At 57.6% G+C, this 27,726-nt stretch overlaps 1 protein-coding gene across 1 annotated transcript in view; it reads left to right on the top strand.

Annotated features, from left to right (window-relative positions):
* The window catches only part of TNXB (tenascin XB), an 89,975-nt gene that overhangs the window by 28,075 nt on the left and 34,174 nt on the right, over positions 1-27,726 (top strand). The window contains 12 exon segments of the mRNA XM_078848394.1: positions 295-588; positions 1,567-1,860; positions 3,282-3,575; positions 4,643-4,936; positions 7,118-7,411; positions 8,631-8,924; positions 9,890-10,183; positions 12,592-12,885; positions 13,846-14,139; positions 22,134-22,427; positions 23,491-23,781; positions 24,813-25,106. Of these exon segments, the coding sequence (XP_078704520.1) occupies positions 295-588; positions 1,567-1,860; positions 3,282-3,575; positions 4,643-4,936; positions 7,118-7,411; positions 8,631-8,924; positions 9,890-10,183; positions 12,592-12,885; positions 13,846-14,139; positions 22,134-22,427; positions 23,491-23,781; positions 24,813-25,106 (3,525 nt within the window).

Genomic DNA, 27,726 nt, shown 5'->3' with positions numbered 1-27,726 from the left:
TTTGTACTGATCGCTCTGGGCCAACCAGTCCATGGAGGTGGGCTGGCTGCGGGGAACCCGGAAAAGTGGGGTCCTTTTTCCACACATGCCCCATCCATCTTTCTGTCCCTAGCTCTCCTTTCCAGGAACAGGAACCAGCTGTGTCCTGGGGACGGTCCTTGGGGCTCCCTGCACCTTGTCCCTGCTAATCCTCTCTACAGATCCCCTCTGGCTAGGAATTACCGAGCCCCTCATGGCCCCAGTGAGCCATTTCCCATCCCATCCGCGTTCTTCACCCCGCTCTCTCTGTTCCAGCCGCGGCACCGCGGGAGGAGGAACCCGCCCCCCAACCCAGCCTGGGGGAGCTCTCGGCCTCCGACATCACCCACGACTCCGCCCTGCTCTCCTGGACAGTCCAGGCCGGGGACTTCGACTCCTTCCTCCTCCAGTACAAGGACGTGGAGGGCAACCCCCAGGCGCTGCCCATGGACGGGGGATCTCGCACGGTCACCGTTGCCAACCTGGCCCCCTCCCGCCGTTACAAGTTCAACCTCTACGGCATCTCTGGCCGCAAGCGCCTAGGCCCCGTCTCCACCGATGCCGTCACAGGTCAGCAGCTGGACCCGGGGCGCCGGCTCTGTCCCCTCCCGCCCCCTTTGCTTTGCAGTGTCAGGGATGCCGACCACAGGGCCAGGCCTCCAAGCCCCCGGCCTCCACAAGCTGGGTTCCGGTCATTCAGTGCCATTTTGTTGCCCAATCACTTAGTTTTGTGAGATCTCTTTGAAGTTCTTCACAGTCTGCTTTGGTCGTAACTATCTTGAACAGGTTAGTATCGTCTGCAAACTTTGCCACCTCACTGTTTACCCCTTTTCCAGATCATTTATGAATAAGTTGAACAGGAATGGTCCTAGGACTGACCCTTGGGGAACACCACTAGTTACCCCTCTCCATTCTGAAAATTGACCCTTTATTCCTACCCTTTGTTCCCTGTCTTTTAAGCAGTTCTCAAGCCATGAAAGGATCTTCAGCAATAAGGACAGGGTGTGTAAGTTGATAGATGTATGGATGGATGGACATATGGTATGGGGGTGGATGGATGAGTTGGTATGTATGGAGATGGAGGGATGGATGGATGGGTGTATATGCAGATAATGGAGGAGTGCTTGGGGATGATTTTGTGTCAGTGGGGATCTTTCCACTGACGGTGACTTTGGTTCACCCCATTCTCTTTCTCTCTCATTTGTTCTTCCTTCCCTCTCTCTCCTCTTTTGTCTCAGCTCAGCTCTCACCGTGGTTTGTGCTGGTTGCTCTCGCCCAACCCCTCCACGGAGGCGGGGTGGCCGCCGGGAACCTGGGAATGTGGGATCATCTTTGCAGACATGCCCCATCCATCTCTCTGTCTCCAAATCTCCTTCCCAGCAGCAGGATCTGGATGTGTCCTGGGGCTGGTCTGTGGTTTCCCTGCACCTTCCCCCCCACTAATCCTCTCTGCAGATCCCATTAGGCTAGGAATAACCCGGCCCCATAAGGACCTGGAGAGCTGACTCTACACCGGCTGCACCCTTCACCCCCTTCTCTCTGTTCCAGCCGCGGCGCCGCGGGAGAAGGAACCCGCCTCCCAGCCCAGCCTGGGGGAGCTCTCAGCCTCCAATGTCACCCACGACTCCATCCTGCTCTCCTGGACCGTCCAGGCCGGGCACTTTGACTCCTTCCTCCTCCAGTACAAGGACGCGGAGGGCAAACCCCAGGCGCTGCCCGTGGACAGGGGATCCCGCACGGTCACCGTCACCAACCTGGCCCCCTCCCGCCGATACAAGTTCAACCTCTACGGCATCTCCGGCCGCAAGCGCCTTGGCCCCGTCTCCACCGACGCCGTCACAGGTCAGCGGCTGGACCCAGGGGTGCCAGCTCCGTCCCCTCCTGCCCCCTTTGCTTTCCAGTGTCAGAGACGCCGTCCACTGGGCCGAGCCCTTCTCAGAAAGACACTTCCAATCCTCCAGCCTCCACAAGCAGATTGCCGGCCATTCAATGGGTAGAGAGAGGAGTGTGGATGGGGATGGATGCGTGGATGGATGGATGGATAGACAGACAGCTGGATGGATGTGTGTAGGACAGATTGAGTGAATGGATAAGAACATAAGAATGGCCCTACTGGGTCAGACCAAGGTCCATCTAGCCCAGAATCCTGTCCTCTGACAGTGACCAATGCCAGGTGCCCCAGAGGGAATGGACAAAACAGGGAATCACCAAGTGATCCATCCCCTGTCGCCCATTTCAGCTTCTGGTAAACAGAGGCTAGGGACACCATCCCTGCCCATCCTGGCTAATAGCCATTGATGGACCTAGCCTCCATGAATTGATAGATGTGTATGGGGTGGATGGATGAATTAATAGGTAGATGGATGGCTGTCTATGATGGTGGATAGAGATGGATGGATGTACGGATGGAGGGGATGGTAATGGATGGATAGATAGAAGAATGGATATATATGGGGATGGACAGATGAGTGGGTGGGTGGGTGGATGTGTAGGGGGATGGATGGATGGATGGATGGATGGACGGGCAGGTGAGCGGATGCATAGGGGAATGGATGGACAGACAGACTGGTGCGTGTGTGTATGGCAAGTGGTGGATGGACGGATGGACAGAAGGCTGGGTGGACGGGTCTGGTGATGGATGAATGGACGTACAGACGGTAGAGTGGTTGGATGGGTGTTTTGGGGGATTCATGGGTACCTGTATTTTTGTAACTCTGTGGCTAGGTTGCATTATCAGCTACAAGGACAGGGTCGGTGAGGTGATAGATGCATGGATGGAGGAACGTATGGTATAGCGATGGACCGATGGATGGATGGATGGATGTGTATGGGGATGGAGGAATGGATGGAGGAGTGTCTGGGGCTGCATGGGTGTCATCCGTTGACATTGGTGGCTTTGGTTCACCTCCTTTTCTTTCTGTCTCGTTTCTGTTTCCTTCCCTCTGTCTCAACTCAGCTCTCACCGAGGTTTGTGCCGGTCACTCTCTGTTGAACCCTCCCACGGAGGTGGGGTGGCTGCAGGGAACCTGGGAATGTGGGATCCTCTTTGCAGACATGCCCCGTTCCTCTGTCTGTCCCCAGCTCTCCTTCCCAGCAGCAGGATCCGGCTGTGTCCTGGGACAAGTCCTTGGGGCTCCCTGCACCCTCCCCCCACTAATCCTTCCTGCAGATTCCCTCTGGCTAGAAATAACCTGGCCCCCCAAGGTCCCAGTGAGCCATCCCCCACCCTGGCTTTCCCCTTCACCCCCCTCTCTCTGTTCCAGCCACAGCACCACGGAAGGAGGAACCTGCCCCCCAGCCCAGCCTGGGGGAGCTCTCGGCCTCCAATGTCACCCACGACTCCGCCCTGCTCTCCTGGACCGTCCAGGCCGGCGACTTCGACTCCTTCCTCCTCCAGTACAAGGACGCGGAGGGCAAACCCCAGGCACTGACTGTGGATGGCGGATCTCGCACGGTCACCGTCGGCAACTTGGCCCCCTCCCGCCGATACAAGTTCAACCTCTACGGCATCTCCGGCCGCAAGCGCCTCGGCCCCGTCTCCACCGACGCCGTCACAGGTGAGCAGGGTGACACTGACGCCAACCACGGGGCCGAGACATTTACAAGAAGATGCTTCCAGGTCTCCAGCATCCAGAAATAGAAAGCCGGCCATTCAATGTGTAGAGAGAGGAGTGTGGATGGGGATGGATGGATGGACGTCTATGGGGCAGGTTGAGTGAATGGACAGATGCGTATGGGGATGGATGAATGAATACAAAGGTAGATGAATGGCTGTCTACAGGGGTGGATGGATAGATGGATGAGTGGGTGTGCGGATATGAATGGGGATGGCTGTCTGGAGGGTGGATGGATGTGCATGCGGATGATGGATGGACAGACTTACAGATAGAAAGGGGGGCAGATGTGTACACGGGTGGATGGACAGAAGTATGAGTGGATGTGTTTGTGAATGAATGGATGGATGGATGGAAGGATGGATGGATGGACGTACAGACGGTAGGGTGGGTCAATGTGTGTGGGCATTGATGGGTGTTTTAGGGGATTCAGTGGTAGATGTGTCTGTGTAACTCTGTGGCTAGGTCGTATTGTCAGCAAGAAAGGCTAGGTGGGTAAGGTGAATGATGCATGGATGGATAGACCTACGGTGTAGTGATGGATGGATGTGTATGGTGATGGATGGAGGGATGGATGAGGAATGTCCGGAGATGGATGGGTGTCAATGGGGATCTTTCCATTGACGTTGGTGACTTTGGTTCACCCCCTTCTCTTTCTCTGTTGTTTGTTCTTCCTTCCCCCTCTCTCCTCCTGTCTCAGCTCAGCCGTCACCATGGTATGTGCCGGTCACTCTGGGCCAACCCTGTGACGGAGGCAGGATGGCTGTGGGGAACCGGGGAACGTGGGATGCTCTTTGCAGACATGCCCCGTCCGTCTATCTGTCCCCAGCTCTCCTTCCCAGCAGGAGGATCCGGCTGTGTCCTGGGGCCGGTCTGTGGGTTCCCTGCACCCTCCCCCGCTAATCCTCTCTGCAGATCCCCTCTGGCCTAGGAATAATGAAGGCCCACAAGGACCGAGTGAGCTGCCTCCCACCCTGGCTGCGCCCTTCATCCCCCTCTCTCTGTTCCAGCCGCGGCGCCGCGGGAGAAGGAACCCACCCTCCAGCCCAGCCTGGGGGAGCTCTCGGCCTCCGACGTCACCCACGACTCCGCCCTGCTCTCCTGGACCATCCAGGCCGGGGACTTTGACTCCTTCCTCCTCCAGTACAAGGACGCGGAGGGTAAACCCCAGGCGCTGCCCGTGGACGGGGGATCCCGCACGGTCACGGTCACCAACCTGGCCCCCTCCCGCCGATACAAGTTCAACCTCTATGGCATCTCCGGCCGCAAGCGCCTCGGCCCCGTCTCCACCGACACCGTCACAGGTCAGCGGCTGCTCCCGGGGGTGCTGGCCCCTTCCCTCCCGCCCCCTTTGCTTTGCAGCGTGACATGGACGCCAAACACTGGGCTGGGACATTCACAGGAAGATTCTTCCAAACCTCCAACCTCCAGAAGCAGACTGCGGGCATTTAGTGGGTAGAGAGAAAAGTGTGGATGGGGATGGGTGGGTGGATGGGTGGATGTCTATGGGGCAGGTTGAGTGAATGGACAGATGTGTATGGGGACAGATGGATGAATACAAAGGTAGGTGAATGGCTGTCGGCAGGGGTGGATGGATGGATGGAGGGGATGGTCGGATAGATAGAGGAGTAGATGTGTATGGGGATGGATGGGTGGATGGGCAGGTGGGCGGATGTTTATGGGGATGGAGGGACGGACAGGCAGGTGGGTGGATGTTTATGGAGATGGACGGAGGGACAGGCAGGTGGGCGGATGTGTATGGGGATGGATGTCTGTTTTTGGAGATGCACGCATTGAGGTGTACGTGTATGTACGTGTAACCCTTTTGGCAGGTGATACTGGCAGCCATAAGGACTGTGTTGCATATGGTGATGGATGCATAGGTGGCTGGACAGACAGGTGGTATGGTGATAGACAAATGGATGAGTGTGTATGGGGATGGATGGGGGTGTGTGCGGAGGAATGGATGGAGTGCTTCGATTTGGTTGGATGGATGGATAGAGGGATTGATGAATGGAGGGAATGGTAATGGATGGATAGAAAGAGAAATGTGGATATATAGAGAGGGATGGAGGGATAGAAGGGTGGGTGAATGTGTTTGTGGAAGGATGGATGGATGGATGGATGGATGGTAGGGTGGATGGATGTGTGTGGCGATGGATGGGTATTTTAGGGGATGCATTTGTAGATGTGTATGTGTGTCAAGGTTCCTTCCCCATACTGAACTCTAGGGTACAGATGTGGGGACCTGCATGAAAGACCCCCTAAGCTTATTCTTACCAGCTTAGGTTAAAAACTTCCCCAAGGTACAAACTTTGCCTTGTCCTTGAACCCTATGCTGCCACCACCAAGCAAGTTAAACAAAGAACAGGGAAAGAGCCCACTTGGAGACGTCTTCCCCCAAAATATCCCCCCAAGCCCTACACCCCTTTCCTGGGGAAGACTTGAGAATAATATCCTAACCAACTGGTCATCAAAATCATCAAAGACCCAAACCCCTGGATCTTGGAACAATGGACAAATCAGTCAGGTTCTTAAAAGAAGGATTTTATTAAAAAAAAAAGAAAGGTAAAAATCATCCCTGTAAAATCAGGATGGAAAATACTTCACAGGGTATTCAGATTCAAAACACAGAGGATCCCCCTCTGGGCAAAACCTTAAAGTTACAGAAAACGGGAATAAACCTCCCTCTTAACCCAGGGAAAATTCACATAAAACAAAAGATAAACTAATCTGCCTTGCCTGGCTTACCTCTACTGGTTGCAATATCGGAAACTTGGGTTAGGATGGGTTGGAGAAGATGGATTTCTGTCTGGCCTCTCTCAGTCCCAAGAGAGAACAACCCTGTAAACAAAGAGCACAAACAAAAGCCTCCCCCCACACCCCAAGATCTGAAAGTATCTTGTCCCCTTATTGGTCCTTTGGGTCAGGTGCCAGCCAGGTTAGCTGAGCTTCTCAACCCTTTACAGGTAACAGGATGTTGCCTCTGGCCAGGAGGGATTTTATAGCACTGTATACAGGAAGGTGGCTACAGATGTGTCTGTGTAACTCTGTGGCTAGGTCACATTGTCAGCAAGAAAGACTGGGTGGGTAAGGTGATAAATGCATGGATGGATGGACGTATGGTGTAGTGAGGAATGGATGGAGGGATGGAGGGATGGGTGCGTATGGTGATGGAGGGACGGGTGCATATGGTGATGGGGAAATGGATGGAGGAGCATCTGGGGCTGGATGGGTGTCAATGGGGATCTTTCCATTGATGGTGGCTTTGGATCACCCCCTTCTCTTTCTCCTTCCCAGCAGATCCAGCTGTGTCCAGCTGTGTCCTGGGGTCTGTCCTGGGGCCGGTCCCTTGGGCTCCCTGCACCCTTCCTCCGCTAATCCTCTCTGCAGATCCCATCTGGCCTAGGAATAACCCCACCCTCCAGGACCCAGCGAGCTGCTCTTGCTGGCCCTGCCCTTCACCCCCCCTTTCTCTGTTCCAGCCGCAGCACCACGGAAGGAGGAACCCGCCCCCCAGCCCAGCCTGGGGGAGCTCTCGGCCTCCGACGTCACCCACGACTCCGCCCTGCTCTCCTGGACCGTCCAGGCTGGGAACTTCGACTCCTTCCTCCTCCAGTACAAGGACGCGGAGGGCAAACCCCAGGCGCTGCCCGTGGACGGGGGATCCCGCACGGTCACCGTCACCAACCTGGCCCCCTCCCGCCGATACAAGTTCAACCTCTACGGCATCTCCGGCCGCAAGCGCCTCAGCCCCGTCTCCACCGACGCCGTCACAGGTCAGCAGCTGGACCCGGGGCGCCGGCTCCGTCCCCTCCCGCCCCCTTTGCTTTGCAGTGTCAGGGATGCCGACCACTGGGCCAGGACCTTCCCAGTAAGACACTTCCAAGCCTCCAGCCTCCACAAGCAGATTGCCAGCCACTCAATGGGTAGAGTGAAGAGTGTGGATGGGGATGGATGGATAGACAGACCGCTGTATGGATGTGCATGGGGCAGGTTGAGTGAATGGATAGATGTGTATAGGGATGGATGGATGAATTAACAGGATGTCTTTGTGGGTGGATAGAGATGGATGGATGGAGGGGATGGTAATGGGTCAATAGAAAGAAGAATGGATATATATTGGGATGGTCAAATGGATGGGGGGGGTAGGCAGATGTGTAGCTGATGGTTCGACAGTCGGACTGGTGGGCAGGCGTGCATGGCGACTGGTGAATGGATGCGTACCTGGGTGGATGTGTATGGGGATGGACAGAAGGACAGACTGGTGGATGGATGTTTATGGGGATCGATGGATGGACGTACAGATGGTACGGTGGGTGGATGTGTAAGGGGATGGATGGATGGATGTACAGACGGTAGGGTGGATGGATGTTTATGAGGATCGATGGATGGACGTACAGATGGTAGGGTGGGTGGGTGTGTGTGGGAATGGATGGGTGTTTTGGGAGTTTGATTTATAGATGTGTATGTATAACTCTGTGGCTAGGTCGCATTGTCAACCAGAAGGGCCGGATGGGTAAGGTGATAGATGCATGGATGGATGGATGGATGGTACAGTGGTGGATGGAGGGAGGGATGTGTATAGCGATGGAGGGATGGATGGAGGAGTGTCTGGAGCTGGATGGGTGTCAATGGGGATCTTTCCGTTGATGGTGGTGGTTTTGGTTCACCCCCTTCCCTCTCTCTCATTTGTTCTTCCTTCCCCCTCTCTCCTCCCGTCTCAGCTCAGCTCTGCCTGTGGTTTGTGCCAGTCACTCTGGGCCGACCCCTCCATGGGGAGGGATGGCTGCGGAGGACCCAGGAATGTGGGATCCTCTTTGCAGACATTCCCCGTCCATCTGTCTGTGTCCTGGGGCCAGTCTGTGGGGCTCCCTGCACCCTCTCCACGCTAATCCTCTCTGCTGATCCCCTCTGGCCTAGGAATAACCTGGCCCCCAAGGACCCAACGAGCTGCTCCTGCTAGCCATGCCCTTCACCCCCCTCTCTCTGTTCCAGCCGCGGCACCGCGGGAGGAGGAACCTGCCCCCCAGCCCAGCCTGGGGGAGCTCTCGGCCTCCAATGTCACCCACGACTCTGCCCTGCTCTCCTGGACCGTGGAGGAGGGGACCTTCGACTCCTTCCTCCTCCAGTACAAGGATGCGGAGGGCAACCCCCAGGCGCTGCCCGTGGGCGGGGCATCCCGCACGATCACTGTCGCTAACCTGACACCTTCCCGCCGATACAAGTTCAACCTCTACGGCATCTCTGGCCGCAAGCGCCTCGGCCCCATCTCCACCGACGCCGTCACAGGTCAGCAGCTAGACCCGGGGTACCAGCCCCTTTCCCACCCCCTTTGCTTTGCAGTGTCAGAAACGCCGACCACTGGGCCAGGACCTTCCCAGGAAGACACTTCCAATCCTCCAGCCTCCATAAGCAGATTGCCGGCCACTCAATGGGTAGAGAGATGAGTGTGGATGGGGATGGATGGATAGATGGATAGACAGACAACTGGATCAATGTGTCGTGGGCAGGTTAATTGAATGGATAGATTTGTATGGGGATGGATGGATGGATGGATGGATGGAGACGATGGTAATGAATCGATAGAGGAATGGACATATATGGGGGTGGACGGATACACGGTAGGGTGGGTGGCTTTGTGTGGGTATGGATGGAAGGGTGGACATACAGACGGTAAGGTGGGTGGATGTGTGTGGGGATGGATGGGTATTTTGGGGGATTCATGGGTAGATGTGTGGCCAGGTGGCATTGTGAGCAATGGGACACGGTGAGTATGATGATAGATGCGTGGCTGGATGGGTGTATGATATGGTGATCAATGGCTGTATAGGTTTGGGTTGGGCTGGATGGGTGTCAGTGAGGATCTTTCCATTGACGGAGGCTTTGGTTCACCCCCTTCTCTCTTGCTGTCATTTGTTCTTCCTTCCCCCTCTCTCCTCCCATCTCAGCTCAGCTCTCCCCGAGTTTTGTGCCGGTCGCTCTGGGCCGACCCCTCCACGGAGGCGGGATGGCCGCGGGGAACCTTGGAATGCAGGACTCTCTTTGGAGACATGCCCCGTGCATCTGTCTGTCCCCAGGTCTCCATCCCAGCAGCAGGATCCAGCTGTGTCCTGGGGCCGGTCCCTGGGGCTCTCTGCCCCCTCCCCTGCTAATTCTCTCTGCTGATCCCCTCTGGCTGGCAATAACCGGCTCCCCCAAGGACCCGGCAAGTGTTCCTGCTGGCCATGCGCTTCACCCCCCTCTCTCTGTTCCAGCCGCGGCGCCGCGGGAGGAGGAACCCGCCCCCCAGCCCAGCCTGGGGGAGCTCTCGGCCTCCAACGTCACCCACGACTCCGCCCTGCTCTCCTGGACCGTCCAAGCCGGGACCTTCGACTCCTTCCTCCTCCAGTACAAGGACGCGGAGGGCAAACCCCAGGCGCTGCCCGTGGACGGGAGATCCCGCATGGTCACCGTCTCCAACCTGGCCCCTTCCCGCCGATACAAGTTCAACCTCTACGGCATCTCCGGCCGCAAGCGCCTCGGCCACATCTCCACCGACGCCGTCACAGGTCAGCAGCTGCTCCCGGGCACTGGCCCCTTCCCCACCCACCCCCCTTTGTTTTGCAGTGTGGCAGGGCTGCTGGCCACTAGGCTAGGACCTTCCTGGGATGACGCTTCCCAGTCTGCAGCTTCCATGACCTGTCTATGTCCATTCAACAGATGGAGAGAGAGCTCTGTTCACATGGCTGGACAGAGCGGTGTTGGTGGGTGGGTGGGTGGATAGAGGGTGTGGATGGATGGGTGGATATGTGTTGTGAAAGATCGAGGGATAGCTGTGTATGGGGATGGATTGGTAGATGGATGGATGGATGGATGTGTGTTGAGACGAAAGGAGGGATAGCTGTGTATGGGGATGGATGGATGGATGGATGGATGGATGTGTGTTGGGACGAAGGGAGGGATAGCTGTGTATGGGGATGGATTGGTAGATGGATGGATGGGTGGATGGGTGGGTAGATGGGTGGGTAGATGGATGGGTGGGTGGATTGGTAGATGGATGGGTGGGTGGATGGATGGATGGATGGGTGGATGGGTGGGTGGATTGGTAGATGGATGGGTGGGTGGGTGGGTGGATGGATGGATGGATGGATGGATTGGTGGATGGATGGATGGGTGGATTGGTAGATGGATGGATGGATGGATGGATTGGTAGATGGATGGATGGATGGATGGATTGGTAGATGGATGGGTGGGTGGATTGGTAGATGGATGGATGGATGGATTGGTAGATGGATGGATTGGTGGATGGATGGATGGATGGGTGGATGGATTGGTGGATGGATGGATGGATTGGTGGATGGATGGATGGATGGATGGATGGATTGGTGGATGGATGGATGGATGGATGGATGGATGGATTGGTGGATGGATGGGTGGGTGGATGGATGGATTGGTGGATGGATGGATGGATGGATGGATGGATGGATGGATGGATTGGTAGATGGATGGGTGGGTGGATGGATGGATTGGTAGATGGATGGATGGATGGATGGATGGATTGGTAGATGGATGGGTGGATGGATGGATTGGTAGATGGATGGGTGGATGGATGGATTCGTAGATGGGTGGATGGATTGGTAGATGGGTGGATGGATGGATGGATGGATTGGTAGATGGATGGGTAGATGGATGGGTGGGTGGGTGGATGGATGGATTGGTAGATGGATGGGTGGGTGTGGATGGATGGATGGATGGATGGATGGATGGATTGGTGGATGGGTGGGTGGGTGGATGTGTGTTGGGACGAAGGGAGGGATAGCTGTGTATGGGGATGGATTGGTAGATGGATGGATGGATGGATGGATTGGTAGATGGATGGGTGGGTGGATGGATGGATGGGTGGGTGGATGGATGGATGGGTGGGTGGGTGGGTGGATGGGTGGGTGGGTGGGTGGATGGATGGATGGATTGGTGGGTGGGTGGATGGATTGGTAGATGGGTGGGTTGATGGGTGGGTGGATGGGAAACGAATATTAATTTTCGGCGCTTCAGGTGGGGTTGGTACCTTTGCTATCCAGGTGATGTATTACAATAAGCCCAGTATGAGGCCTTTATAAAAATACTCTATGATCAAAGTTTAGGGAAATGAGGTGGGGGCTGTTGGTGGTGAATCGGGGGGAGAGATAGCTCAGTGGTTTGAGCATTGGCCTGCTAAACCGAGGGTTGTGAGTTCAATCCTTGAGGGGGCCATTTAGGGATCTGGGGCAACTATGGGGGATTGGTCCTGCTTTGAGCAGGGGGTTGGACTAGATGACCACTTGAGGTCTCTTCCAACCCTGATATTCTATGATTCTGTGATTCTATGTGTGTTGGGACGAAGGGAGGGATAGCTGTGTATGGGGATGGATTGGTAGATGGATGGATTGGTAGATGGATGGGTGGGTGGGTGGGTGGGTGGATGTGTGTTGGGATGAAGGGAGGGATAGCTGTGTATGGGGATGGATTGGTAGATGCATGGATGGATGGATGGATGGTACAGTGGTGGATGGAGGGAGGGATGTGTATAGCGATGGAGGGATGGATGGAGGAGTGTCTGGAGCTGTATGGGTGTCAATGGGGATCTTTCCGTTGATGGTGGTGGTTTTGGTTCACCCCCTTCCTTCTCTCTCATTTGTTCTTCCTTCCCCCTCTCTCCTCCCGTCTCAGCTCAGCTCTGCCTGTGGTTTGTGCCAGTCACTCTGGGCCGACCCCTCCATGGGGAGGGATGGCTGCAGAGGACCCAGGAATGTGGGATCCTCTTTGCAGACATGCCCCGTCCATCTGTCTGTGTCCTGGGGCCAGTCTGTGGGGCGCCCTGCACCCTCTCCACGCTAATCCTCTCTGCTGATCCCCTCTGGCCTAGGAATAACCTGGCCCCCAAGGACCCAACGAGCTGCTCCTGCTAGCCATGCCCTTCACCCCCCTCTCTCTGTTCCAGCCGCGGCACCGCGGGAGGAGGAACCTGCCCCCCAGCCCAGCCTGGGGGAGCTCTCGGCCTCCAACGTCACCCACGACTCTGCCCTGCTCTCCTGGACCGTGGAGGAGGGGACCTTCGACTCCTTCCTCCTCCAGTACAAGGACGCGGAGGGCAACCTCCAGGCACTGCCCGTGGGCGGGGCATCCCGCACGATCACTGTCGCTAACCTGACACCTTCCCGCCGATACAAGTTCAACCTCTACGGCATCTCTGGCCGCAAGCGCCTTGGCCCCGTCTCCACCGACGCCGTCACAGGTCAGCAGCTGGACCCGGGGTACCAGCCCCTTTCCCACCCCCTTTGCTTTGCAGTGTCAGAAACGCCGACCACTGGGCCAGGACCTTCCCAGGAAGACACTTTCAATCCTCCAGCCTCCATAAGCAGATTGCCGGCCACTCAATGGGTAGAGAGACGAGTGTGGATGGGGATGGATGGATAGATGGATAGACAGACAACTGGATCAATGTGTCGTGGGCAGGTTAATTGAACGGATAGATTTGTATGGGGATGGATGGATGGATGGATGGAGACGATGGTAATGAATGGATAGAGGAATGGACATATATGGGGGTGGACGGATAGACGGTAGGGTGGGTGGATTTGTGTGGGTATGGATGGAAGGGTGGACATACAGATGGTAAGGTGGGTGGATGTGTGTGGGGATGGATGGGTATTTTGGGGGATTCATGGGTAGATGTGTGGCCAGGTGGCATTGTGAGCAATGGGACACGGTGAGTATGATGATAGATGCGTGGCTGGATGGGTGTATGATATGGTGATCAATGGCTGTATAGGTTTGGGTTGGGCTGGATGGGTGTCAGTGAGGATCTTTCCATTGACGGAGGCTTTGGTTCACCCCCTTCTCTCTTGCTGTCATTTGTTCTTCCTTCCCCCTCTCTCCTCCCATCTCAGCTCAGCTCTCACTGAGTTTTGTGCTGGTCGCTCTGGGCCGACCCCTCCACGGAGGCGGGATGGCCGCGGGGAACCTTGGAATGCAGGACTCTCTTTGGAGACATGCCCCGTGCCTCTGTCTGTCCCCAGGTCTCCTTCCCAGCAGCAGGATCCGCTGTGTCCTGGGGCCGGTCCCTGGGGCTCCCTGCACCCTCCCCTGCTAATTCTCTCTGCTGATCCCCTGTGGCTGGCAATAACCAGCTCCCCCAAGGACCCGGCAAGTGTTCCTGCTGGCCATGCGCTTCACCCCCCTCTCTCTGTTCCAGCCGCGGCACCGCGGGAGGAGGAACCCGCCCCCCAGCCCAGCCTGGGGGAGCTCTCGGCCTCCAATGTCACCCACGACTCCGCCCTGCTCTCCTGGACCATCCAAGCCGGGACCTTCGACTCTTTCCTCCTCCAGTACAAGGACGCGGAGGGCAAACCCCAGGCGCTGCCCGTGGATGGGGAATCCCGCATGGTCACCGTCTCCAACCTGGCCCCTTCCCGCCGATACAAGTTCAACCTCTACGGCATCTCCGGCCGCAAGCGCCTCGGCCACATCTCCACCGACGCCGTCACAGGTCAGCAGCTGCTCCCGGGCACTGGCCCCTTCCCCACCCACCCCCCTTTGTTTTGCAGTGTGGCAGGGCTGCTGGCCACTAGGCTAGGACCTTCCTGGGATGACGCTTCCCAGTCTGCAGCTTCCATGACCTGTCTATGTCCATTCAACAGATGGAGAGAGAGAGAAGGTTATGTGTTCACATGGCTGGACAGAGCGGTGTTGGTGGGTGGGTGGATGGTGTCACGGAGTCCCCGGGCGATGCTCTGGAACTGCTCCCCATGAAGCCAGTCAGGACTCTGGGGTAGTCGCCTTCCTGTGAGCAGCCTGTCTTCAGGACACACAGCTCACACAGCTTCCACCTTCCTGGGTCTGACCTCGGAGCATTCAGCATCCTCTGCCCCTCCGTGTGCTTCCCCACAGCGAGTCCGCTCAGGCAGGGCTCCTGGGGAAGCCAGAGGGTCCTGCACCCCAACTTCGCAGTCAGACGGGACTCTCAGCCAGCCAGTAAAACAGAAGGTTTATTAGACGACAGGAACATGGTCTAAAACAGAGCTTGCAGGTGCAGAGAACGGGACCCCTCAGCTGGGTCCATTTTGGGGGGCAGTGAGCCAGACAACCCCGTCTGCACTTCACTCCATGTCCCAGCCAGCCCCAAACTGAAACTCCCTCCAGCCCCTCCTCCTCTGGGCTTTGTTCCTTTCCCGGGCCAGGAGGTCACCTGATTCCTTTGTTCTCCAACCCTTTAGCTCTCACCTTGCAAGGGGGGGAAGGGCCCAGGCCATCAGTTGCCAGGAAATAGGGTGTCGGCCATTCTCTGTGTCCAGACCCCTGCACACACCTGCCCTCTAGGGCTCTGCAATGATCATACACCCTTACCCCACCACCTAGATACTTAAGAACTGCATAGGGGAAACTGAGGCACCCCCACAATATTCGGAGGAAACATTAAGAACAGACCCACTTCGTCACAGATGGATAGAGGGTGTGGATGGATGGGTGGATATGTGTTGAGAAAGATCGAGGGATAGCTGTGTATGGGGATGGATTGGTAGATGGATGGATGGATGGATGGATGGATGGATGGATGTGTGTTGGGACGAAGGGAAGGATAGCTGTGTATGGGGATGGATTGGTAGATGGATGGATAGATGGATGGATGGATTGGTAGATGGATGGATGGGTGGGTGGGTGGGTGGGTGGGTGGATGTGTGTTGGGACGAAGGGAGGGATAGCTGTGTATGGGGATGGATTGGTAGATGGATGGATGGATGGATGGATTGGTAGATGGATGGATGGATGGATTGGTGGATGGATGGATGGATGGATGGATTGGTAGATGGATGGATGGATGGATGGGTGGGTGGGTGGATGGATGGATGGATGGATGGATGGGTGTGTGTTGAGAAGAAAGGAGGGATAGCTGTGTATGGGGATGGATTGGTAGATGGATGGATGGATGGGTGTGTGGATTGGTAGATGGATGGATGGATGGATGTGTGTTGGGACGAAGGGAGGGATAGCTGTGTATGGGGATGGATTGGTAGATGGATGGATGGATGGGTGGATGTGTGTTGGGACGAAGGGAGGGATAGCTGTGTATGGGGATGGATTGGTAGATGGGTGGATGGATGGGTGGATGTGTGTTGGGACGAAGGGAGGGATAGCTGTGTATGGGGATGGATTGGTAGATGGGTGGATGGATGGATGGATTGGTAGATGGATGGATGGATGGATTGGTAGATGGATGGATGGATGGATGGATTGGTAGATGGATGGGTGGATGGATGGATTGGTAGATGGATGGATGGATGGATGGATGTGTGTTGGGACGAAGGGAGGGATAGCTGTGTATGGGGATGGATTGGTAGATGGATGGATGGATGGATGGATTGGTAGATGGATGGATGGATGGATGAATGGATTGGTAGATGGATGGGTGGATGGATGGATGGATTGGTAGATGGGTGGATGGGTGTGTGGATTGGTAGATGGGTGGGTGGGTGGGTGGGTGGATGTGTGTTGGGACGAAGGGAGGGATAGCTGTGTATGGGGATGGATTGGTAGATGGATGGATGGATGGATGGATTGGTAGATGGATGGGTGGGTGGATGGATGGATGGATAGATGGGTGGATGTGTGTTGGGATGAAGGGAGGGATAGCTGTTTATGGGGATGAATTGGTAGATGGATGGATGGATGGATGGATTGGTAGATGGATGGGTGGGTGGATGGATGGATGGATGGATGGATGGATGGGTGGATGTGTGTTGGGACGAAGGGAGGGATAGCTGTTTATGGGGATGGATTGGTAGATGGATGGGTGGGTGGATTGGTAGATGGATGGATGGATGGATGGATTGGTGGATGGGTGGGTGGATTGGTAGATGGATGGATGGATGGATGGATGGATTGGTAGATGGATGGGTGGGTGGATGGATGGATGGGTGGATGGATTGGTAGATGGGTGGGTGGATGGATGGATTGGTAGATGGATGGATGGATGGGTGGATGTGTGTTGGGACGAAGGGAGGGATAGCTGTGTATGGGGATGGATTGGTAGATGGATGGATGGATGGATTGGTAGATGGATGGATGGATGGGTGGATGTGTGTTGGGACGAAGGGAGGGATAGCTGTGTATGGGGATGGATTGGTAGATGGATGGATGGGTGGATGGATGGATGGATGGATGGGTGGATGTGTGTTGGGACGAAGGGAGGGATAGCTGTGTATGGGGATGGATTGGTAGATGGATGGATGGATGGATTGGTAGACGGATGGATGGATGGGTGGATGTGTGTTGGGACGAAGGGAGGGATAGCTGTGTATGGGGATGGATGGATGGATGGATGGATGGATGGATGGATGGGTGGATGGGTGGATGGGTGGATGTGTGTTGGGACGAAGGGAGGGATAGCTGTGTATGGGGATCGATTGGTAGATGGATGGATGGATGGATTGGTAGATGGATGGATGGATGGGTGGATGTGTGTTGGGACGAAGGGAGGGATAGCTGTGTATGGGGATGGATTGGTAGATGGATGGATGGATGGATGGATTGGTAGATGGATGGATGGATGGATTGGTAGATGGATGGATGGATGGGTGGATGTGTGTTGGGACGAAGGGAGGGATAGCTGTGTATGAGGATGGATGGACAATGCGTGAGGCTGTGAGTCTGTCACGGAGGTCATGGATGTCATGGATTCCATGACCTCTGTGACTTCTGCAGCGGGCAGCAGCAGCACTCTGGATGTGTGGGAGGGGGCTAGGGAAGAGGGATGCAGGGGGGCACTTACCTTGGGATGGGGGGCTCCCCGGCTCCCACTGGCATGGCTCTGCAGCTCCTAGGCAGCGGAGAGGTCTGGGGGCTCCACGCACTGCCCATGCTCACAGGCCCCTCCCCTGCACCTCCCACTGGTTGCGGTTCCCGGCCAATGGGAGCTGCGCAGCCGGCGCTTGTGGCGGGAGCAGAGCGCGGAGCCCCCTGGACCCTCCGCCGCCTAGGAGCTGCAGGGACACCCGGAGCCGGGAGCCGGGAGCCTGCGAGCCCCACCAACCCTCCCCTCACAGCACCAGCAGGGGTCCCGGGCCACACGCTGCTGCCTGCTCCCACCCAGCACCAGCACCGGACCACCCCCCCAGAAAAACACCTGCAGCCCCACGCCCAAGTTTTAGTTAGGGGTACATAGTAAAAGTCATGGACAGGTCACCAGCCGTGTGTTTTTGTTTAATGCCCATGACCTGTCCATGACTAAAATGTAGCCTTAACAATGGGTAATTTTGGCATGGGTGGATGGCTGTGTGCTATGGGGTGTATGGGGAGGGACTGGTAGACGGGTGGATGGCTGTGTGTTTTGGGGTGTATGGGGACGGACAGGTAGACGGGTGGATGGCTGTGTGCTATGGGGTGTATGGGGAGGGACTGGTAGACGGGTGGATGGCTGTGTATTATGGGGTGTATGGGGAGGGACAGGTAGACGGGTGGATGGCTGTGTGTTATGGGGTGTATGGGGAGGGACAGGTAGACGGGTGGATGGCTGTGTGTTTTGGGGTGTATGGGGACGGACTGGTAGACGGGTGGATGGCTGTGTGCTATGGGGTGTATGGGGAGGGACTGGTAGACGGGTGGATGGCTGTGTGTTTTGGGGTGTATGGGGAGGGACAGGTAGACGGGTGGATGGCTGTGTGCTATGGGGTGTATGGGGAGGGACAGGTAGACGGGTGGATGGCTGTGTGTTTTGGGGTGTATGGGGAGGGACAGGTAGACGGGTGGATGGCTGTGTGTTATGGGGTGTATGGGGAGGGACTGGTAGACGGGTGGATGGCTGTGTGCTATGGGGTGTATGGGGAGGGACTGGTAGACGGGTGGATGGCTGTGTGTTTTGGGGTGTATGGGGACGGACTGGTAGACGGGTGGATGGCTGTGTGCTATGGGGTGTATGGGGAGGGACTGGTAGACGGGTGGATGGCTGTGTGTTATGGGGTGTATGGGGAGGGACTGGTAGACGGGTGGATGGCTGTGTGTTTTGGGGTGTATGGGGAGGGACAGGTAGACGGGTGGATGGCTGTGTGCTATGGGGTGTATGGGGAGGGACTGGTAGACGGGTGGATGGCTGTGTGCTATGGGGTGTATGGGGAGGGACAGGTAGACGGGTGGATGGCTGTGTGTTTTGGGGTGTATGGGGACGGACTGGTAGACGGGTGGATGGCTGTGTGCTATGGGGTGTATGGGGAGGGACTGGTAGACGGGTGGATGGCTGTGTGTTATGGGGTGTATGGGGAGGGACAGGTAGACGGGTGGATGGCTGTGTGTTATGGGGTGTATGGGGAGGGACAGGTAGATGGGTGGATGGCTGTGTGTTATGGGGTGTATGGGGAGGGACAGGTAGACGGGTGGATGGCTGTGTGTTTTGGGGTGTATGGGGAGGGACAGGTAGATGGGTGGATGGCTGTGTGTTATGGGGTGTATGGGGACGGACTGGTAGACGGGTGGATGGCTGTGTGTTTTGGGGTGTATGGGGAGGGACAGGTAGACGGGTGGATGGCTGTGTGTTTTGGGGTGTATGGGGACGGACTGGTAGACGGGTGGATGGCTGTGTGTTATGGGGTGTATGGGGAGGGACTGGTAGACGGGTGGATGGCTGTGTGTTATGGGGTGTATGGGGAGGGACTGGTAGACGGGTGGATGGCTGTGTGTTTTGGGGTGTATGGGGAGGGACAGGTAGATGGGTGGATGGCTGTGTGTTATGGGGTGTATGGGGAGGGACAGGTAGACGGGTGGATGGCTGTGTGTTTTGGGGTGTATGGGGAGGGACAGGTAGACGGGTGGATGGCTGTGTGTTTTGGGGTGTATGGGGAGGGACAGGTAGACGGGTGGATGGCTGTGTGCTATGGGGTGTATGGGGAGGGACAGGTAGACGGGTGGATGGCTGTGTGTTATGGGGTGTATGGGGAGGGACAGGTAGACGGGTGGATGGCTGTGTGTTATGGGGTGTATGGGGAGGGACAGGTAGACGGGTGGATGGCTGTGTGTTTTGGGGTGTATGGGGAGGGACAGGTAGACGGGTGGATGGCTGTGTGTTATGGGGTGTATGGGGAGGGACAGGTAGACGGGTGGATGGCTGTGTGTTTTGGGGTGTATGGGGAGGGACAGGTAGATGGGTGGATGGCTGTGTGTTATGGGGTGTATGGGGAGGGACAGGTAGACGGGTGGATGGCTGTGTGTTATGGGGTGTATGGGGAGGGACAGGTAGACGGGTGGATGGCTGTGTGTTATGGGGTGTATGGGGAGGGACAGGTAGATGGGTGGATGGCTGTGTGTTATGGGGTGTATGGGGAGGGACAGGTAGACGGGTGGATGGCTGTGTGTTATGGGGTGTATGGGGAGGGACAGGTAGATGGGTGGATGGCTGTGTGTTTTGGGGTGTATGGGGAGGGACAGGTAGATGGGTGGATGGCTGTGTGTTATGGGGTGTATGGGGAGGGACAGGTAGATGGGTGGATGGCTGTGTGTTTTGGGGTGTATGGGGACGGACTGGTAGACGGGTGGATGGCTGTGTGTTTTGGGCTGTATTGGGACGGACTGGTAGACGGGTGCATGGATCTGCTTGCGGATCGGTGGCAGGGTGGAAGGGTGCGTGGGGATGGATGACATCGATGGTGAGACGCGGGGGATAAATGGAGAGGAATCGCTGAATGTGTGGACGCACAGATCGATGGACGGATGCCTGGCTGTATGTGGATGAGTGCCCAGGTGCCGGATTACTCCTTGCCCTGGCGGGTGCTCAACCCCTGCTCCACCCCAGGCCCCACCCCCACTCCACCCCTTCCTCCAAATCCCCACCCCGCCTTTTTCCACCCGTGTTCTGCCCCGTCCCACCTCTTCCTGCCAGGTCCACCCCCTCCCCTGAGCCTGCCCCATCCCCGCTCCTCCCCCTCTGCGGAACAGCTGATCACAGCGGGTGGGAGGCGCTGGGAGGGAGCGGGAGGAGCTGGCTGCTGGTGGGTGCTGAGCTCCCTCCGTGGGGCTGGATGGGTGTCAATGGGGATCTTTCCACTGATGTTTGCGGCTTTGGTTCACCCCCTTCGCTCTCTCTCTCATTTGTTCTTCCTTCCCCCTCTCCCCCCCCAGCTCAGCTCTCACTATGATTTGTGCTGGAAAGACCCCCCTGTAACGAAGGTGCCCGTGGGAGCCAGCTGAGGTCACTCAATCAGGGTGAACTGCAAACAGACTGGGGCAGGCGAACCCCAAACCCTGGTGGATATTCCACTGCCGAGATTTACCCAGCCAGGCCAAAGCAGCCTCTGTCTGACCTCCCACGGGGACCCAGGAGTCCAACAACGCAGTGCCCTTACAGTGCCTGGCCTCCGGCCGCCGTCCAGACACACATCAAACATAGGATGATAAATTCTGAAAATCTTCTCACCGTATAAAGGAAAAGGTCCTTCCAATCCCAAAGGATCAGCCACACACCCAAGTCAAATGATAGCTTTGATCTTACCCAGAATACCTGTTTCTCGCCAATTCTTATTAGCTAAACTAAAATGTATTAAAAAAGAAAAGGGCGTTGGTTGAAAGATCAATATCCAGACAGACTTGAGTTCAGTTCTTGAGGTCCAGAGTCACAGCAGAGATAAGTTTGTAGTGGCCAAGTTCTTTGGACTATAACCTGTGGCCTATTTCTAAATGTCCAAGTTCAGGGTGACTCCAGTCAGCGACTGGGGATCTCAATCCTTATGGATCTGGGTTTCCCCTTCTTGAACCCCAAAGCGGATCTGAGATGAAGGAGGATCGGGTCCCGGGGTCTTTATACATTTCCTGCAGCCTTTTGGCCTGAGAAAAGAATCGGCTTAAATTTCCTCCTCCCAAACATCCTGGCAATTAGCCCAGGGTCATTTCTCCATTAAACAGTTCAGACACAGGTTATCACAACCTTCCCAGAGACATAGAGACAATCTTACTAGTTCCCTCCAGTGTCTTCCTAAATATTAATACGCCTTTTTGATCTTTGGATCAAAGCCACAGCCATAGACAAGACTTGTTTGCTGACGTCACAAGACCTGAGCACGCAGCTCCCCTTCTCTCTCTAACCATGCCAGCTGCATTGCAAACCTCTCTTCATTTCCAGATCTTCCTAACCAGTCTTTACAGTTTAGCCCTGGGTCACGTCAGTCTGTGAGTTAATAACTCTTTCTGGCCCTGTCACCCATCAATGAGATATGATATTGCACTCATAACATCACACCCTCCGTGGGGCGGGATGACCCTGGGGAACCCGGGAATGTGGGATCCTCTTTGCAGACATACCCCGTCCGTCTCTCTGTCCCCAGCTCCCCTTCCCAGCTTCAGGATCCAGCTGTGTCCTGGGGCTGGTCACTGGGGCTCCCTGCCCCCTCCCCCACTAATCATCTCCGCAGATCCCCTCTGGCTCAGAATAACCCGGCCCCACATGAACCCGGAAAGCTGCCCCCAACCCTGGATGTGACCTTCACCTCTCTCTCTCTGTTCCAGCCGCAGCGCTGCGGGAGAAGGAACCCGCCTCCGAGCCGAGCCTGGGGGAGCTCTCGGCCTCCAACGTCACCCACGACTCCGCCCTGCTCTCCTGGACCGTCCAGGCCGGGGACTTCGACTCCTTCCTCCTCCAGTACAAGGATGCGGAGGGTAAACCCCAGGCGCTGCCCGTGGATGGGGGATCCCGCACGGTCACCGTCGCCAACCTGGCCCCCTCCCGCCGATACAAGTTCAACCTCTACGGCATCTCCGGCCGCAAGCGCCTCGGCCCCGTCTCCACCGACGCCGTCACAGGTCAGCGGCTGCTCCCAGGGGTGCCGGCCTCTTCCCCACCCGCCCCCTTTGCTTTGCAGCGTGGTGGTAACGCCGACCACAGGGCCGGGACATTCGCAGGAAGTTGCTTCCAATCCTCCAGCCTCCCCCAGACAGATTGTCGCCCATTCAACAGCTAGAGAGAGGAAGATGGATGGATGGAGGAGTTGTGTGGAGGGATGGATCAATGGACAGAGGGGTGTGTATTGGGATGGATGGATGGAGGGGACAGTCGGATAGATAGAGGAATGGATGCAGATGTGGATGGATGGGCAGACAAGCAGGTGGGTGAGGTGTATGAGGACAGATGGAGGAAAGGGGTGAAGGGTGCGTGGAGGCGTACGGGGATGGACAGCTGTTTTGGGAGATGCACACGTAGAGGTGTATTTGTATGTACGTGTAACCCTTCTGCCTGGTGATACTGGCAGCCATAATACCTCTGTTGCACATGGGGATGGATGCAGAGATACTTGGACAGAGGGAGGGTTTGGTGATAGATGGGTATGGAGCTGCGTACGGGGATGGAGGGAGGGATGGATGGAGGGATGGATGGATGGATAGGTGTACGTGCAGAGGGATGGAAGAAGAAGTGTTCTGGGATGGATGGACTGATGTGTGTATCTGGGGCTGGATGGGTGTCAATGGGGATCTCTATTGACATTGGTGGCTTTGGTTCACTCCCTTCCCTGTCTCTCTCAATAGTTCTTCTTTCCCTCTCTCTCCTCCCATCTCCGCTCAGCTCTCACCGTGGTTTGTGCCGGTCGCTCTCACCTGACCCCTCCACGGAAGCGGAGTGGTTGTGGGGAACCCGGGAATGTGGGATCCTCTTTGCAGACATGCACCATCTGTCTGTCTGTCCCCAGCTCTGCTTCCCAGCAGCAGGATCCAGCTCTGTCCTGGGAACAGTCCCTGGGGCTCCCTGCACCCTCCCCTCACTAATTGTCTCTGCAGGTCCCATCTCGCTTGGAATAACTTGGGCCCCCAAGGACCCAGTGAGCCACCCCCAACCCTGGCTGTGACCTTCTCCCCCCTCTCTCTGTTCCAGCTGTGACAGGGGAGGAGGAACCCGCCCCCCAGCCCAGCCTGGGGGAGCTCTCGGCCTCTGACGTCACCCACAACTCCATCCTGCTCTCCTGGACCGTGGAGGAGGGGACCTTCGACTCCTTCCTCCTCCAGTATAAGGACGTGGAGGGCAAACCCCAGGCGCTGCCCGTGGACGGGGGATCCCGCACGGTCACCGTCGCCAACCTGGCCCCCTCCCGCAGATACAAGTTCAACCTCTACGGCATCTCCGGCCGCAAGCGCCTCGGCCCCGTCTCCGCCGACGCCGTCACAGGTCAGCGGCTGCTCCCGGGAGTGCCGGCTCCGTCCCCTCCCGCCCCCTTTGCTTTGCAGAGTGGTGGTGATGCTGGCCCCCAGGCTAAGAACTTCCCAAAAAGATGCTTCCAAGCCTCCAGCCTCCACCACCAGACTACCAGCCATTCAAGGTCTGGAGAGAAGAGAATTGATAGGCACGGATGGATGGATGGAGGGAGGGAGGGGTGGATGGAGGGATGGAGGGATAAACTGGTGGATTGATGTGCACGGGGCAGGTTGAGTGAATGGATAGATGTGTATGGGGATGGATGGAAGGATGGAATTGGTGGCCACGGATGGATAGATGGAGGAATGGCTGTGGATGGGGATGGATAGACAGATGGGTGGGTGGACGGATGTGCATGGGGATGGAGGGCTATTTATGGGGATGCATAGGTAGACATGTGTGTACGTGTAACCTTCTGCCAGTTAGTACTGGGAGCCAAAAGGCTGTTATGTATAGTGATGGATGGATGGTTGGACAGACAGATGGTTTGGTGATCGACTAACGGATGGGTGTGTATGGGGGGGGTGGATGAGGGGAGGGATGGATGGAGTGTATGGGTGTGTACAAGGATGGATAGATGGGTGTATATTGGGAGTGATGGATGGAGGGGTGGGTTTGGCAATGAATGGGTGTCAGTGGGGATCTTTCCATTGACAGTGGTGGCATTGGTTCAACCCCTTCTCTTTCTCTCTCATTTCTTCTTCCTTCCCTCACCGAGGTTTGTGCCGGTTGCTCTGGGCCAACCCCTCCACGGAGACGGAGTGGCCACGGGGAATGTGGGATCCTCTTTGCAGACATGCCCCATCTGTCGGTCTGTCCCCAGCTCTCCTGCCCAGCAGCAGGATCCAGTTGTGTCCTAGGGCTAGTCCCTGGGACTCCCTTCGCCCTCCCAACAATAATTCCTCTCCTCAGGTCCCCTCTGATTAGGAATAATCCGGGCCTCAAGGACCCAGTGAGCCTCCCCCACCCTGGCTGCACCCTTCACCCCCCTCTCTCTGTTCCAGCCGCAGCGCTGCGGGAGAAGGATCCTGCCTCCGAGCCGAGCCTGGGGGAGCTCTCGGCCTCCAACGTCACCCACGACTCTGCCCTGCTCTCCTGGACTGTCCAGTCCGGGGACTTTGACTCCTTCCTCCTCCAGTACAAGGACGCGGAGGGCAACCCCCAGGCGCTGCCTGTGGACGGGGGATCCCGCACGGTCACCGTCGCCAACCTGGCCCTCTCCCGCCGATACAAGTTCAACCTCTACGGCATCTCCGGCCGCAAGCGCCTCGGCCCCGTCTCCACCGACGCCGTCACAGGTCAGCGGCTGCTCCCGGGGCACCGGCTCCGTCCCCTCCCACCCCCTTTGCTTTCCAGTGTCAGAGGCACTGACCCCTGGGCCGGGACCTTCCAGGGAAGATGCCTTCAATCCTCCAGCTTTAACAAGCAGATTGCTGGTCAGAGAGAGTGTGGGTGGGTGGATGGATGGATGGATAGACGGGTGGGTGGGTGGGTGGGTGGGGGTGTGCATGGGGCAGGTTGAGTGAATGGATAGATGTGTGTGGGGATGGATCGCTGAATGAATAGGTAGATGGATGACTGTCTATAGGGGTGGATGAAGATGTATGAATAGATAGAGGATTGGATATTTATGGAGATGGAAGGATGGACGGACGGACGGAAGGATAGGTGGGAAGGCAGATGTGAATTAGAATGGACGGGGGGAAGGGTGAGGAGGTGTATGGGGACGGATGGAGGGACGGGGGAAGGGTGGGCGGAGGTGTATGGGGATGGATGGAGGGACGGGGAAGGGTGGGCGGAGGTGTATGGGGACGGATGGAGGGACGGGGGAAGGGTGGGCGGAGGTGTATGGGGACTGGGGGAAGGGTGGGCGGAGGTGTATGGGGACGGATGGAGGGACGGGGAAGGGTGGGCGGAGGTGTATGGGGACTGGGGGAAGGGTGGGCGGAGGTGTATGGGGACGGATGGAGGGACGGGGGAAGGGTGGGCGGAGGTGTATGGGGACGGATGGAGGGACGGGGGAAGGGTGGGCGGAGGTGTATGGGGACGGATGGAGGGACGGGGGAAGGGTGGGCGGAGGTGTATGGGGACTGGGGGAAGGGTGGGCGGAGGTGTATGGGGACGGATGGAGGGACGGGGGAAGGGTGGGCGGAGGTGTATGGGGACGGATGGAGGGACGGGGGAAGGGTGGGCGGAGGTGTATGGGGACGGATGGAGGGACGGGGGAAGGGTGGGCGGAGGTGTATGGGGACGGATGGAGGGACGGGGAAGGGTGGGCGGAGGTGTATGGGGACTGGGGGAAGGGTGGGCGGAGGTGTATGGGGACGGATGGAGGGACGGGGAAGGGTGGGCGGAGGTGTATGGGGACGGATGGAGGGACGGGGGAAGGGTGGGCGGAGGTGTATGGGGACGGATGGAGGGACGGGGAAGGGTGGGCGGAGGTGTATGGGGACGGATGGAGGGACGGGGGAAGGGTGGGCGGAGGTGTATGGGGACGGATGGAGGGACGGGGGAGCGGAGGTGTACGGGGACGGATGGAGGGACGAGGGAAGGGTGGGCGGAGGTGTATGGGGACGGATGGAGGGACGGGGAAGGGTGGGCGGAGGTGTATGGGGACGGATGGAGGGACGGGGAAGGGTGGGCGGAGGTGTATGGGGACGGATGGAGGGACGGGGAAGGGTGGGCGGAGGTGTATGGGGACGGATGGAGGGACGGGGGAGCGGAGGTGTATGGGGACGGATGGAGGGACGGGGGAAGGGTGGGCGGAGGTGTATGGGGACTGGGGGAAGGGTGGGCGGAGGTGTATGGGGACGGATGGAGGGACAGGGGAAGGGTGGGCGGAGGTGTATGGGGACGGATGGAGGGACGGGGGAGCGGAGGTGTATGGGGACGGATGGAGGGACGGGGGAAGGGTGGGCGGAGGTGTATGGGGACGGATGGAGGGACGGGGAAGGGTGGGCGGAGGTGTATGGGGACGGATGGAGGGACGGGGGAAGGGTGGGCGGAGGTGTATGGGGACGGATGGAGGGACGGGGAAGGGTGGGCGGAGGTGTATGGGGACGGATGGAGGGACGGGGGAAGGGTGGGCGGAGGTGTATGGGGACGGATGGAGGGACGGGGAAGGGTGGGCGGAGGTGTATGGGGACGGATGGAGGGACGGGGGAAGGGTGGGCGGAGGTGTATGGGGACGGATGGAGGGACGGGGAAGGGTGGGCGGAGGTGTATGGGGACGGATGGAGGGACGGGGAAGGGTGGGCGGAGGTGTATGGGGACGGATGGAGGGACGGGGAAGGGTGGGCGGAGGTGTATGGGGACGGATGGAGGGACGGGGGAAGGGTGGGCGGAGGTGTATGGGGACGGATGGAGGGACGGGGAAGGGTGGGCGGAGGTGTATGGGGACGGATGGAGGGACGGGGAAGGGTGGGCGGAGGTGTATGGGGACGGATGGAGGGACGGGGAAGGGTGGGCGGAGGTGTATGGGGACGGATGGAGGGACGGGGAAGGGTGGGCGGAGGTGTATGGGGACGGATGGAGGGACGGGGGAAGGGTGGGCGGAGGTGTATGGGGACGGATGGAGGGACGGGGAAGGGTGGGCGGAGGTGTATGGGGACGGATGGAGGGACGGGGGAAGGGTGGGCGGAGGTGTATGGGGACGGATGGAGGGACGGGGAAGGGTGGGCGGAGGTGTATGGGGACGGATGGAGGGACGGGGAAGGGTGGGCGGAGGTGTATGGGGACGGATGGAGGGACGGGGAAGGGTGGGCGGAGGTGTATGGGGACGGATGGAGGGACGGGGAAGGGTGGGCGGAGGTGTATGGGGACGGATGGAGGGACGGGGAAGGGTGGGCGGAGGTGTATGGGGACGGATGGAGGGACGGGGAAGGGTGGGCGGAGGTGTATGGGGACGGATGGAGGGAC

This window comes from Lepidochelys kempii, chromosome 14 (genome assembly GCF_965140285.1).
Source record: "Lepidochelys kempii isolate rLepKem1 chromosome 14, rLepKem1.hap1, whole genome shotgun sequence".
NCBI classification, from domain to species: domain Eukaryota; kingdom Metazoa; phylum Chordata; order Testudines; family Cheloniidae; genus Lepidochelys; species Lepidochelys kempii.
This window is presented reverse-complemented; position numbering and strand designations above follow the sequence as displayed.